Source organism: Carassius gibelio, chromosome B1 (assembly GCF_023724105.1).
Source record: "Carassius gibelio isolate Cgi1373 ecotype wild population from Czech Republic chromosome B1, carGib1.2-hapl.c, whole genome shotgun sequence".
Lineage (NCBI taxonomy): Eukaryota > Metazoa > Chordata > Actinopteri > Cypriniformes > Cyprinidae > Carassius > Carassius gibelio.
In genome coordinates, this window is record NC_068396.1 from 3,674,293 (window position 1) to 3,689,499 (window position 15,207).

Below are 15,207 nucleotides of genomic sequence, written 5' to 3' on the forward strand. Positions count from 1 at the left end.
GCTATAGAAAGATGTGCTGCACTGTATCAGGATGCTCTTATATAATAACACTTTAGTAAACACACTTTTTAAGCATTTTGGCTGTGCTGTTACTCGTCAATGGCGTCTGGGAACTTAAAATTTTTTTTTTTTTTAAACTGGTTTCAAAGTGCATGTTTTTATTTTTTATTATGCAAATTATCATCTCCATATAAACAACCAAAATGCACATTATTGTGAAGGTTGAAGTCGTGCACATGCATGTTACATGCTCAGTCTGTAGGGATGTATATGTGTGTATTCAGAGTGATTTTAGTCGATTCACTTGAACAGGGATCATATGTAGCGCTGCAACAAATGATTATTAAAACGATTAATCGACTTGTTGCTCACACAAATTAATCAGTAGACTTTGATCAATTATTCAGCTTTTGCAGTTCGTTAAAATATAGTTATGCATATTCATTTCATACATATAGAGCTGCTTTAAAGTAGAAAATCAAGTTGTAATTTTTACTGAAACTGACGATGCTTTTTCATGTTTAATACTGTAGAGCTGTTTGGTGTTAGCCTATATAAATAAATGTCAAGTGACATCCACATTCACATCACTCTGCTCTGATGCTTTCTTCACTGCTGTTTTCTTCATATTAGGGTTGTGCAAAAAACAACCGCAGACTTGGCAACACTGGTTCAGGTGGAGCGGCATTTACGACACAGAGCCGTAGTTCATGGACCAGCTACACAAAATCACTTTTAAAATCTGCAATGAATCGTCTGCGATTTTGAAATCGGTTTGTGTAGATTGTCAATGAACTTCGGCTCTGTGTAGTAAAGGCCAACCAGTGTTGCCAAGTCTGCAGTAGTTTTTCATCCCTTCGGGTCCTAGTTGCCTGTACGCAAAACATTTAAAAAAAACATTTTGGTACATTTTTGTTATGTAAATTCACTTACAACCTCTGAACAACTAATTGAAAATATAAAAATTAAAAATGTAATTTGTAGTATTGCGTTTCAGTGATTGTCCATCTCTCAGTGCAGCTGAAATGAGAAACACTGCTATGGGAACGTGATTCCTCATCTTTATGTTTGTCCGATCTCCTTTGGGAGAGATTATGAGCTCTGAGAAAACATAAACGAAGCTCCTCTGAGATGATCTGAGCAGAAGCTGGAGTGTGAGAAAGTCTTGGTGAAGCAGAAGAAGCTCGGTCAACCTGTTGAACCAGTAACCGGTGCGCTTCTTGTCAAGTGTGTTTCTAACCAGCGCATGGTTAAAACAAAATCTTTACCCAACAACAGAGGAGTTTCTTCTGCAAATGGCCTGTTAAAAATGGGTGAACTAAAGATAGCACGAGGAAGATTAAGGATAATGAAAGTGCATTTGTCATCATGTTTCTGTAAGTGGGTTTTAATGGCTCTGGTTTGAATGGAAATCCAGCTCTTTCGAGGTCTTTGTTCGCTGCCGTTTGTGTTTGGATTGTTCTCGTGATCGGTCTGTCTGTAATTACCGGGCCGCTCCGGTACAGTGAGGCTTTGCTAATAAAGCGGCAGAGGTTCATTGGTTTATGCATAAATTAGACCCTCAAGTCTCTGTCCCGAACGAGTGGGTTTTGGGCGGGTAATGAAACTTGCAGCCGGGGGGGATTAATGGTCCCCGAGGAGCCGCTTCTCAATTACTCATTCAGTTTAAATGTGTGTAACCAGTAACTTCGGCCTGGGACAGGAAAGAATGGGCCCCTTTATTGCGGTGTTTGTGCTTGTGGACCGGCCCCTGAAGACTTCATGGGAGCCTGTTGGTCTTTCTCTCTCTGTCCCGTTCACTCTCTTCATCATCTAGTCCTCTTTGTCACACAGAAGATCAAGTCAACTCAAGCTCCTGTTACAGTGAACATCTCCCTCGCTCTCTTGTTCTCTCGATGAACAAAGCTCTATTGGTCAGCTCTGACCTCATTAACATCACATCCTCTGGATCTACTCGTATCATCATGCCACAGATGGACTCAGCGGGTCTTTGGGATGGTGGTTCGTGTAGGTTGAATCAAATGGGTTTTCTAACGGTGTAGATGTGTAACCCCCCTCATGTCTGTTAATCTGTCCAGACTCGTCTCTCTATCACACGTCTAAGTGCTGGTGAGGAATGTGATTCTTTGGTAATCAAATTAGAGTTGAGTGTGTGGATCTGAGAGTCAGTCAGTGCGGTTTCGTGTTAGAGAAGTCACGGAGTTTGTTCAGTCTGTGCAGTCTGTTGCTCTGCAGTCTTTGCCCATTTTCATTGGGAATTAGTTACACTGCAAGGTAAAAAAAAAAAAAAAAGATTAATATTATTTCCATTTTTTGTGTGTGTGTGTTATTTTTTTTCTGAAATCTGTGAAATGTATTTTTTCTGAGTAAATTCAACATCAATAGTTTTTCAATGTGTCTTGTATTTTCTTTCTGGCACTGTTTGCTTTCAGCTTTTAATTTTATATTATTGCATTTTATTTTATTTTATTGCATTTAATGGCATTTCATTGCATTTTGTTTTGCTTGATTGTATGTTTTATTTTTTGCATTGCTTTGCATTTTTATTTTTATTAATTTTTTATAACATTGCATTGCATTTTATTTTGTTTCATTGCATTGCACTTTATTTTGCTTTATTGCATTTTGCTTTATTTTTTGCATTGCATTTCATTTTGTAAAGATTGGAGTATAAGAACATACTATTTCAGTCTTTCTACTTCAAATTTCATGTAAAGTTCAATGGTACTTGGTGGTACTTGTTTATTTACTTGCAATTTCGGATTAAATATACGTCAGTTTTCTTTTTTTTCTTTTTTTTCCTGACCTAATGTTCCTGTCACTTGCATGTTTTGTATGTAGAATTGAATCCTGATGCTTTGTTATGCAGCAGTGTCATGTTTGCTTAGTGTGCAGATCCTCATGGCAGTGTGTGTGTGTGTGTGTGTGTGTGTGTGTGTGTGTTGTAAACAGCAGGAAGCCCTACTGTACATGTTCCTGTTATGTTATGTTTGTAGTGTACTTCTGAGGTTCCTGATGAAGAATTGAAAGTGGCGTCTCCATAGAAACCTCTTCAGGTTATCATAGGAGACTCTTTTCAGTGCTAGGAGCGGATAAACGGCCTCTCATCTCTCTTTGATACAAACGCACCGTTTGAGAGTTTGATTATCTGCTGAGCTGTGTGTGCGGTTTGGCTCATTTTCCATCTGTGATTCCTGTAACTCATTACATGCAGCCACATGTGTTTTTATCTTGTGTTTTTGATTGGCTGATGTCTAGAGAACAGGCTGGCAGATGAATGATACGATACGTCTCTCCCAAGCACGAGGGGTGCTGCACTGAATATTGATATTGTTTTTATTCAGGAATTCAATAAGCAAGACGGCTATATCAAGTAACTGACATTTTAGAAACAATATGACCAGATGTTTGCTTTTATTGTGCTTTGTCAAAGAAATAGACGACGAAATGAGTGTAAATGGATTGAGCGTGTGAGGTAGACAAAATCTGAAAAATATTATATACATTTTATTTTTATTTTTTTCCTGTTTATACTCAACATCATTGTCAGAACATTTGCCAAATTGCCGACAAGCAAAGACTGTAAATCTGTGGTTTATTGTTGCTGTTGATAGATTGATGTTCACTGAAATACTCTATTAAAATTTTATTGTATAACCCTTTATTTGAGGGTGAATGACGATTCCTAACGGAGGAGGCAGCGCTCCAGTTACTTCAAATAGAAGTGCTGTTTACTTTACAGTCAAATATAATTCTGTATAATTTAGACCCTTCAAACATAGTCATTTAAAACAGCATGCTTTGAAATATTTTGGAGGACATCTGTAACAGGGTTTAGATGTAAGTGGGCAGATTTCTTTAAGTCTCATAAAGACAGGCTAGCATGAGGACAGTTCTGGTTTTAGTGTCTTATTTGAAGGAATATCCCATCTTTAATGAACATTTCTGCTTCTTGATGTTTCCAAAACAAGTGGAAGGTTAAAATGATTGCCCATTCAACCACGCTAGCTTATAATCCAGTCATTATCTTGGAGGTACAGTGTGTGATCTAGTTCTTTAGGGTTAGAAATCCCTGGATTTAATGCCTCTAAACCCTTCCTAATGATTTCCTAAACCCATAAACACTGATTTTTCAGTGGTGAGAGATGATGGGCCTATTGTTTGACTTTAAGCTGTCACTACAGTATTAAAAACCTTGTTGAGTTCAAGGTTTTCTAAAAGTATAATAGTTCAGTCACAAACATGTATACAACACATTTCATTGCATTTTAATTTTATTACATTTAAAAAAAATGTATTGCAGTGCATTTTGCTACACTGAATTGCATTACATTTCTTTTTATTGCATTTTTTACTTTGAAATGCATACAATTTAATTCATTAAATTGGATTTTTTTTTTATTGCATTGTATTTTGTTGTATTGAATTACATCTCATTATTACATGAAGTTGCATTAAATTGCATACTGTTATATTACATTGACTTGCATTGCACTTTATTGCATTGCAATGCATTTTAATGCAGTGAATCGCATTGCATGTTATTGCATTGAAATGCATCACATTTTACTGCACTGAATTGCATTTTTATTGCATTGCATTCTGTTGCATTAAATTACATCTTTTATTACATGAAATTCCATTAAATTTAAATAACATAACATTGCATTGCATTGCATTGCATTGAAATGCTTTGCATATTGTTGCATTTTATTGCATTCATTTTTTTATTACATTGCATCAATTACAATGCAGAGGTTAAAATGGGATTGAAATCACCAAGTATGTCTACAAAATTTGCCTGACCTGTTGGTTCCAGGTTGATTTGAATGGTTCACTTCTTTACCAATGGTTTTTTGAGCTGGTCATAACTAACATCTGTGTTTATTTGGATAACTAGCAGTCAGGCAGAGTGAGGAGAATGTGAGAATTTGCTATAGCAGCACAAGTAGTTTACTGCAGAAATACACATTTCAGGAATCATAAATCATTCCATGCTCCTTTGGCATTTTCCAGGGCAGCGCATGGTTTAAATTCCAGCTGTAAAAAGGAAAACTTTGTAAACGTCTGTAGCGATCACTAGACCAGCTTTAGAGGAAAGTATAGAGTCTGTGTGTTCTGGACCTTGTATAAACGTTTCAATAATTTGTGTTGTCAGGTAGGTTTGCAGCAGTATGGTGGAGCCAGAGGAGCGTCCCTCAGTGGCGGGCCAGAGGCTTGGGGCCCCTGAGAGCATGGGCATCAGTACGCTGGAGCCTGGTCAGCGGCCCCCCACCATGCCCCCCGGCAGACAGGTCTCCATCCGGGTCCAGATGCTGGATGACACTCAGGAAGTCTTTGAAATCTCAGTAAGGCATTATTTACTTTCTGTGTTTTTTTTGTTTTTGTTTTTTCTATTGCATTGCATGACATTATATTGCATTGCATTTTGATTTACTTTGTTTGAACTATTGCATTTTTAATTTCAACTATTTTATTGCATTCGATTACATTTTATTTTCAATGCATTGCCTTCAGTTTTATTGATTTGCATTGTGTTTTATTTATTGCATTTAATGCATATAAGACAGGACAACAGTGGACAATGTAAGGAAATCATGTGACAACAGTGCTGCATACTACTATTTGAATGACTTGTTATTGCATCATTTGTATTATGTTTCTTACAAATTGTTGGCAGGAAGCAAGTAATTTATTATTATTTTTGGTTTAATTGTGTGAAAAAGCTCATAAGTGTTTAGATCTGGCCGTGTACCTCAGCAGGCCAGCAAAAACATGCTAAAGCGTCTGATGCTTTCCACCTCAAGTTTAGCCTCTTTTGTGTTCACTTGCCCTCCTGTTTCGTCACTTAAGCTCCCTAGGGAATGTTAATGATGTTGAAAAGCTCAGTCTGGTTCTTCAATGAGAAAATGCCCTCATTGATCGCCACCAAGGGAGCCATAAGCTCCTCAGGCATGTTGCGGAAGTGAAAAAGAATGGATGGCAGCTCATTCTGTTACCTGACTCTTTGTTTCTGGGCTTTGTGAAATGTATATTGGTGGCTGGAGGCACACCCAGCTCTCCGGTGATGCCCTGAGGGCCGGTTATTGACAGTCAGGATCCACCTGATGCTGTTTAACAGCGAGATAAGGCATATAAAACACTGAGCTCCTGTTCTATGGCAGTTCCTGTTTTGAAACGCTGTAAGTCTAACTGAATTGATTTTTGGTTTCCTGAGGCGATTCACAATCAGTCTCCGTCCAGACGTGACACCTGACGCGTGGAGAAACGGATCACCTCCAGTCTGGTTTCATTTGTTTTCAGTGTGCAGGGATTTTGACCGCTCTTTTGGATTTGTTTGATTTAGGCGTACTTGGTTTTAGCCTGTTGTTGGAATCAATCAGTGGATTAATTAGTTTTTAATGATTGTAGCCTTTACTTCATTTAGCATTCTTTTCTATTCTACTCTTTAGGTCATTTTAAGATCAGCATCAGTCAATAAACCTCCTGCTAACCATGGCTGTTTAAGTGTTATAACTAACTGTTGAATGAACAGTAAAATCTACTGTACCAACAATCTTATAAATAATCATTATATTTCTAGCGAATTTTTTGAAACTTTTGTGCTTTTTTTTTAAATTTGTTTTATTTCACCGTTTGTTCATATTTAATATCATATTTTCATATAATATTTTTGAAAAGAGCATGAATTGAACTTGTGAGCTAGTATTATTTTGGTTTTCTTTAGTTTTATTAATATGCTGCATTATTTTATTGTGGTTTTAACTGATATTTAGATATCAGATATATTATTTTGTAATTATTTTATTATTTTTTTGGTGGGTGATATAAAAAATGTTAAAAAAAACTATAGATGAAGCAATTACACACAGCATACTTTCTTCACAAAATGCAAACGTATAGTTAAAAAAAGTTTATTATTATAATGTCAATCCTGGACTCAAGGTGTTATACATTCATAGCTGATCCGAGGGAAGAATGCTGCTCTTTTCTTCTTTTTCCCAGAAATCTCCTGGAACAGCTACTTTCCTACTGAGCCATTGAAAGCCACGGTGTTTTCCTCCAGATTTCTAAAGTGAATCTGAAACACCCTCCACAGCATAGATCCTCTCTGGCAAGAATTCAGAATCAAAAGGATAAAAAAAAGGATGAAAGACTTTATCAGTCCTCTAAAGGCCAGAGGTGTGAAATCATAAATATGTATCGTAAGCTTGTGGCTCTGAGGAATCAGGGATGGAGGGTTTCATATTTCACACACATTGAGGTTGTTATTTTTATTAAAACAATTTATGGGGAATAAATTAAAATAATAAATCAACATAAACGAATGATCACAACTAGAAGTAGATTAAGTTTTTCACCAATAACTGGGTTGGACCAGACTGGCCGATAAACCGATTAAGTAACCGATTAAAGTGGATAATAAATGAAAAAATACATAACACTCTAAATAAAATGGTTATGAACTTTTATAATATATATAATGTGTAAATGTGTGTTAAAAGCAGTACTGACCCATGAAAATGTAACATATGGATTTTACAGATAACCGATCGTTCCCACATTATCGGTGCCGATAAATCTGCAAAACCGATCAATCTATTGACCTCTAATCATAATCCACTTATTATAGGTTTAAATTTGGTATTTCTGTTTTTGTATTCATGTGAAAGCACAGTATATTTGATGACTTTGGGAGAAATACAGGTTTTGCTATTGAGCGAGACGGCTGAGGCGAAGCACACTTCTTATCTGCTCATGTCAGTCTAATGACATACAACATGCAATAGAAGCTCCCGCAGTCATGTAGATAAGACGGCCTGACGCTTGAGATGTTTGATATGTGCTGTGAGGATGCTTTTGGCTGGCCTTCGTTAGTCTCAACGACAGAAGCATGCTGGGATTGGAAAGGCTGATTTCCTGTGGGAACTAGTTTATACTAGTTTCATACTTATCTATCATACTTATCTTGACTAGATTTGACAGTGCTAACTGCTTTAGATCTGGGCTGGTAGGTTAATGTTTGACTAAAAAAAGCTGTATAAAGTACAGTATATATATATTTAAGCCAGAAATGTTAGTAAAAGTGAATGAAGTTAAAGTGATCAGACCATGTAATTCTCTCATCTGTACTGACGACACAACTGTGAGGTTATTCTTTGAATAAAATATGAATTCTTTGAATAAGAAATAAACCTTGACAAAAGAGGCGAGGTGAAGTGAAGCCTCAGAGCTTCTGAAAGGACGTCGCTCCAGAAATTCAAATTGAAAGGCAGTGAAGTGAAACATCAGCTATACGCTCGCTGGAGGTAAATAATGCAGGTTCAGATAGCGCCACAATCTGTATATGCAAATACACAAGAACTCATTTGGGCCCAATGTGAGCCGAGGCCGTGTCTGTGTCATGCAGTGGCTGCGTTTCCTATAGTCTAGTCAAGATCATTTATTATTCTAGAATTTGGTGCTAAATCCTCAGTAAGGCTACAGCGCAAAAACATAATGCTTCCTTTTTATGCAAATACATTTTTTCTTGTATATTTTGGGGTTAAATATGTTGTTCACATGTTTGTGAGATTCTTCCATACGTTTAAAAATACCAGATAGCAATGTTGTTTAAAAATACAGACCACCATACTTCTTCTTTTTCTCTTTTTTTGGTTGATTTCTAAATGACAGTCTTGCATGGAGAAGCAAACCACAGACGCCAAGCATCCAATAACTTCCCCAAACATCACGACACACCCTCCATTACACAAATACTTGGCGTTTCTTTCTTTTTCATCAAACCAGAGAATATAGATACCCGATGAAACTGCACATCACCCATGTGACTCTGGTAAAAAGAGCGATGCGGTGCACGCTAACCAAAACAAACTAGCTGACTTTAGACCAACTCAGAAAGAGTTGTGCAAGCAGACTGAATGTTTATGTCTCTGTAAAAGCTGCAGTTTAGTTTTACACTTTAATTAAACCTATTTAGACAATGAGCAGCTGCCGAACGTGGGCTCGTAATTGCAGACTAGCAGAATTAAATGAGTTATTCCATATCCAGATGGCTTAAAATATTATAAATGCAGAATAATTATAAATGGTTTTCTAGGAAAATAGAAAATAGCTTTTTTGCAGTCTAATCTCTCTCTGCTGATTTGCTATGTTATATAGCATTTTCAAAGATACTGAATAAAAACCGTGGTGTTTATTTACAAAAAAGAAATATTTATTTATTTTATAAAATTAAGTCTATATTAAATTAGATTTTAATAAAAATGTAATAAAACATTGCATGATTAAAAGCTGTAGATTTGTGACTTCTGTGAACTTGGAAACAGGAACTGTGCCAAGACCATTGGGATTTCCTCACTGAGATCCCATCAGACAGGATATCCTGAGTGCTGTAGCGAAGCACTGTGATGATGACTAAAGCTTGGAGTCAGTAAGATTTGTTTTTTGATTGTGTAGCAGCAGCCAGTAACCGCTAAGAGACTGAGTAGAGGGAGTAAATGATGACACGTTTCCACTGCAAATCCTGGTGATTTATTGTTGCATTGAATAATAGTAAAGTAAACAAAACATGAAATGAAATGAAATGAAATGAAAACGGTCAACAGAGTACTCTGACGGTCAACAGTCCCAGCTACTCGCTCCCTTCCTAACCTCCTAACTACACACAAACTAACAGATAATATGCACCTGTGTCAAGTGACATCACAGATTGAAAGTGAATTTCAAAATAAAAGGCATCAATCCAAACCTGGCACCTACAGATTGAAATTAATATTTTTATTAAGCAAGGACACATTAATTTGATCAGAAGTCACAATTAAGACATTTATAATGTTACAAAAGATTCCATTTGAATTGAGAATCCCAAAAAATTAAACGTGTCATAGTTTTAGCAAAAAATATTGGGCGGCACGATTGTGTTTCTTGAGCAGTAAATCATCATATTATTCTGATTTCTGAAGATCATGTGACACTGGAGACTGGAGGAATGATGCTGACACATCACAGAAACGAATTTTAACTATATATTCAAACCGCTATTTTAAAATGTAATAATGTTTCACATTTTTAGTGTACTTTTATCAAATACATCCAGCCTTGGTGAGCAGAAAATCCCTAAACTTGTGTAAATGCTACTGTAAAAGCTTATAATTTACTGTTGAAGAGAAGTCTGATGTTCGCTAGAACGGGGTCAGATCTACTGCATCTGGGAGTGATTCTCTGTTTGTGTGGTATCAGGTGTTTTGTGTGTGTGTGTGTGTGTGTGTTCTCTGAAACTGGATGCCTGTGTGATTTGCTGTAGCCAGTAAATGTGGCTGTCGCTGTGAGCCTGTAACATCAGATGTACTTTGCCCCTGTCACTTATTCAGATGTGAGATGATGCGACTGCAGAGGTTTTCTGTCTCACAGGTCAACATCAGCGCTAACACACACACACGCACACACACACACACACAGATGCCGTGACAGATGACCTTACTACATAAACAATCCATTTTACCCGCTCCTTATATTAATGATATTTAACATAAATTCAACAATGGCCATCTTTAAATATCTACACGAGGCTATAGCATTAAAATGACATAAATATGTTATTGATATTGTATGTGTACTCTCTCACTTCATTAGCTTCTTTTTTTAGAACACTGCATCATTATCTACATTTACATTGAAGTTATTTAGCAGACACTTTTATCCAAATCGACTTATAAATGAGAACAAAGAAGCAGTCAGGTCAACAAGAGAACAACAACAGTATACAAGTGCCATGACAATCTCAGTTAGTCTAGTACAGAACACATAACCAGGATGTTTTCTTTTTTTTCCAAGAATATGATAGACAAGAAAAGAAAAGGTAAGTGCTAGTGTTAGGTGGTTAAGTGCTGGCGAAAAAGATGAGTCTTTAGAGGTTTCTTGAAAATGAGTTGAGATTGGGAGGTCATTCCACCAGCTGGACACAGTCCAGGAAAAGGTCCGTGAGAGTGATTTTGAATTTCTTTGGGATGGCACCACAAGGCTTCGTTCACTTGCAGAGAGCAAACTTCTGGAGGGCACATAGGATTTAACCAGTGAGTTTAGGTAAGTTGGTGCCGTGCCAGTGGTCATCTTGTAGGCATGCATCAGACGTTGAATTTGATGCGAGCGGCTATTGGTAGCCAGTGTAACCTGATGAGGAGAGGAGTAACATGAGCTTTTTTTGGCTCATTGAAGACAACCCTCGCTGCTGCATTCTGGATCATTTGCAGAGGCTTGATAGTACATGCAGAAAGAGCCAGGAGAGCATTACAATAGTCCAGTCTGGAGAGAACAAGAGCTTGGACAAAAAGTTGTGTGGCTTGCTCTGATAGGGAGGGTCTAATCTTCCTAATGTTGTATAAGGCAAACCTGCAGGACCGGGTCGTTGTAGCAATGTGGTCAGTGAAGCTTAATTGATGATCCATCACAACTCCTAGGTTTCTGGCTGTCCTCAAATAAATAAATAAACAAGTTAACTAACAGCAACGCATTAAACTAAACATTTACATTTCTAGCTACTGTTTTTTTTCTGTTAAAAATGTACTTCAATGATCTTTCACTTACAACTTCAAAAATATATATTTCACAGCGTATTGTTTAAAAGCATGACTGATCCTAATAATACTGTACAGCGCGTCACGCTCCCGTTTAGCTCTGAATGAAGCTGTGTGTAAGGACTAGCCGCTAGCATGACTGAGCCCCCGCTGTGACCCCCTCGAGAGAAAGCGTCGACCCGCGGGACACAACCTCCTCCTCCTCCTCCTAAATCTTCTCCTGAAGATCTCTGGAAACAGCTCCTCAAGCGTAGCGTCGATTAAGCTGGTGGCAGAGTAAAGGACAGATAATCTCTCATCTGTTTGTTCAACACGTTCATCCTTCATTCCTGACCTCTGACATTGTGAAGGGAGGATCTAACAGATCGTTAATTCATCAAACGCTATAAACTCTTCATATAAGTTCAACATCTAGCAAAGATGCTCCACAAACAAGATGATGTCTTTCTCAAAGCACTCCTTAAGTTTCTCAAATCCTGTTACTGAGAGAAATGACAGGGGCTCAATTATTTGCATGTTTTTAAGAATTGTCTTCTGCTCATCAAGGCTGAATTTATTCGATCAAAAATGCAGTAAAATTTGAGATGTTACAATTTAGAGTAGGTGTTTTCTGTGTGAATCTCTGTTAAAGTGTAATTTTTTTCTGTGATGCTCTGCTGTATTTTCAGCATCGTTCCTCCATTCTTCAGTGTCACATGATCTTCAGAAATCATTCTGATATGGTGATTTACTGCTTAATAAACCTTGCTGATTAGATTAGACATAGTTTATTTCAAATAAATATATTTTGTAACAATTGTCTTTTACTGTCACTTTTGATCAATTACAATATACATATATTTATAAAATTTAATTTATAAACTTTTATTTGTAAAATAAAGAAGTTAAAAGTGAGTTTAGAACTTAATGCATTAAATAATGTTAACTAATTAAACCTTATTGTAACGTGTTTTTTTTACAAGCGATTTACCACTTTTTTAAATAATAATACCTTTTTAAAAATTGATGCAACAATTTGCTTAATGTTTCATTTTATTTGCACCTTAATTTGATCATTCACTTGCTTCAAAAATGAGACTGCAATATATATATGTCACACGACCTTATTACACCATATGCAACTGGGATTCAGTTATCATTTCAGAAATAAATATGTCTACTTTGCATTTTTTAAGTTCATTTTTGTTGGGACGGATATTGGGTCAAGAATTTGATATAACGTCTAGTTCATATGTTGCACAGGAAATGGATGGTTTAGTGCATTGCATTTTGGGAAATGGTATTACAGTGTGTTTTTGATTGCATACACACCTTATCAAATGTAGTATTGGTTTTGCAGTGCATACAAAAAAATCATATTATAATCTGTATGGCACAGAAATGGTCTTATTGACTTTCCGTTTATGGCTTTTATCCATAGGAGAGATGAGAAATAAATGGGATGAGTGGTTGTGCGCAAACTTCTAAGCCATCTGTTTGTTTAAGAGCTATGAAATGTTTGCACTTAAGTACATTTTGCCTGTCATGGATCATCATAATAGCTGTTTTGACACACATTCCCATCTTAATGCACCAAACCCTGCCATCTTGTACACCAAAGCTAGAATAATGCATGTGGCTAATGATGGAGAAGCTGGTTTTTGGGTGGATCATTGATGAATAATGCAGCAGTGTGCTCTCATGAATGTGTTAATCATCTCTGGAAGCGAAGGGAAGCCCGAGGCCTGGGTTGTCGCCGGTTAATCCCCTCAGTATCCCACTATCCCGTCTGGTTCCTGCCCCTCCGATCCGCCGCAATTCCTGCTAATGGGATCATGTTGACACTGGATGGAATGTGCTCAAATCGTGCCGATGTCTTTCTGATTACACATAATCCTCATGAAGAGCTGGGATTGTTTCAGTGTTTGAAGAGCAGTTTTCTTCAGGTGTCTGTGTCAGGTGTGTTATTGCTCAGATATCTACATATAAAAAAACTAACCTCATTCTGTTCATAATAGCGGTGTTGTTATGGTTTCCCCCAAGCGCTTGCGTTATTGCATTTTAATTTGCACATGAAATCAAGACTGCATTGCAAGCAGCAAATTACCAGATATTTTTACATGAAGTTGATGTTTTCCAGATCATACAGTCTTTTAATTATTTTGAGTAGCATAACATTTTGGTAATATCTATTAAATCTCAGTTGCATGTTTGTTTATATCACACAGCTCTCTATACAAGTGTATATCCAACTTTATACTTATATGTGACCCAGGAGCACAAAACCAGTCTTAAGTGTCAATTTTTCAAAATTGAGATTTATACATCATCTGAAAGCTGAATAAATAAGCTTTCCATTGATGTATGGCTTATTACTTGGCTGATGTACAATTATTTGAAAATCAGGAATCAGAGGGTGCAAAAAAAATCTAAATACTGAGAAAATCGAAGACAAATGAAGATCTTAGCAATGCATGTTGCTAATAAGAAGTTTTCATATATTTATGGTAGGAAATGTATAACATTTCTTCATGGAACATGATCTTCACTTAATATCTTAATATCTATTTTTTTTTTTCTCTCGTTTTCAAGCCCCGTTTCCTTTTATTAACAATTTCCCTTTGTTTATATTTAAACTCCGCTCAGCTATCAGTATTTCCTGAGCGTTTGATTCGTGAGCAGTCGAAGGAGCAGTGTTTGTGATCCTGTGGTGATTGTGACGTGCTGGTAATTGGTGTTTTCCGGCAGTAATCATCGCAGGCTGACCGCAGCGGCTCCACTCCTCTTCGCTGCTTTCATCTTTGATTTAGCACCACCGGAAAAATCAAGCCACCTATTAAACGCTGCTGCCGGTCCAGCCCAGATCCTCAAGCCCTTTATTTCTGAGCAGGAGCTCCATAAGAGCTTTCTAGGGTGAAAAGTCTTCGGTCTCGATGTCTACAGGATAATTTCACCTGTTGTAAAGGGTTTTATCGGTCGACCAAAAATGAAAATGCGCTGTTGATTTACTCACTCTCAGGCTATCCAAGATATAGGTACATTTATTCTTTAGTACAGTAAAGAAGGTTTTTAGCTGAAACTGTTGTCCTTTGGTGATTCATTAAATGCAAGTCAATGGCTACCAGCACTTTGAGACTCCTAACAATATATCGAGGTCTTATGAAGCGAAACAACCGGTCTGTGCAAGAAACTGAACATTATTTACAACATTTTAACCTGAAATCTGATTCTTTTCTGCAAACTGATTCTTTCGGACAGTTCATTTTAATGAACTGTTTCAAATAACTGATTCGCTCTTTTACACAATCACGCAATGACATAATATAAGCATTTATATTATTAAAACACTCTATAAAGATATGAAATGTGAATGTTTTTCAAAGGATATATAAAGTGAATGCACTAGTCTTCATCAAATCACCTTTTTGCATAAACCTGCTGCTTTTTCAGCTCATTTTCAGCTGGAGTGACTGTCCTGAATTTTCTCACAATCACAATTTAATTATCTCAATTTTGTAATTGTTTGAGTTTTGAGTGAGTTTTGATTGAGAACTGATTCAGACGCTTCAGTCTGAATTGTTGAACTGGTTCACTAAAGAGAACCGATAATAAATAATGTTCAGTTTCTTGCACCGACTGATTGTTTCGCTTC

General features: G+C 36.8%; 1 protein-coding gene across 3 annotated transcripts in view; it reads left to right on the top strand.

The window, feature by feature from the left end:
• Positions 1–15,207, top strand: part of LOC127948840 (FERM, ARHGEF and pleckstrin domain-containing protein 1) — a 65,924-nt gene that overhangs the window by 2,823 nt on the left and 47,894 nt on the right. For all 3 annotated transcript variants that reach the window (XM_052545610.1, XM_052545612.1, XM_052545611.1), the window contains exon 2: positions 5,159–5,348. In XM_052545610.1, coding sequence (XP_052401570.1) covers positions 5,175–5,348 — 174 coding nt within the window. In that variant the 5' untranslated portion in view covers positions 5,159–5,174. The remainder of the gene's footprint in view (positions 1–5,158; positions 5,349–15,207) is intronic.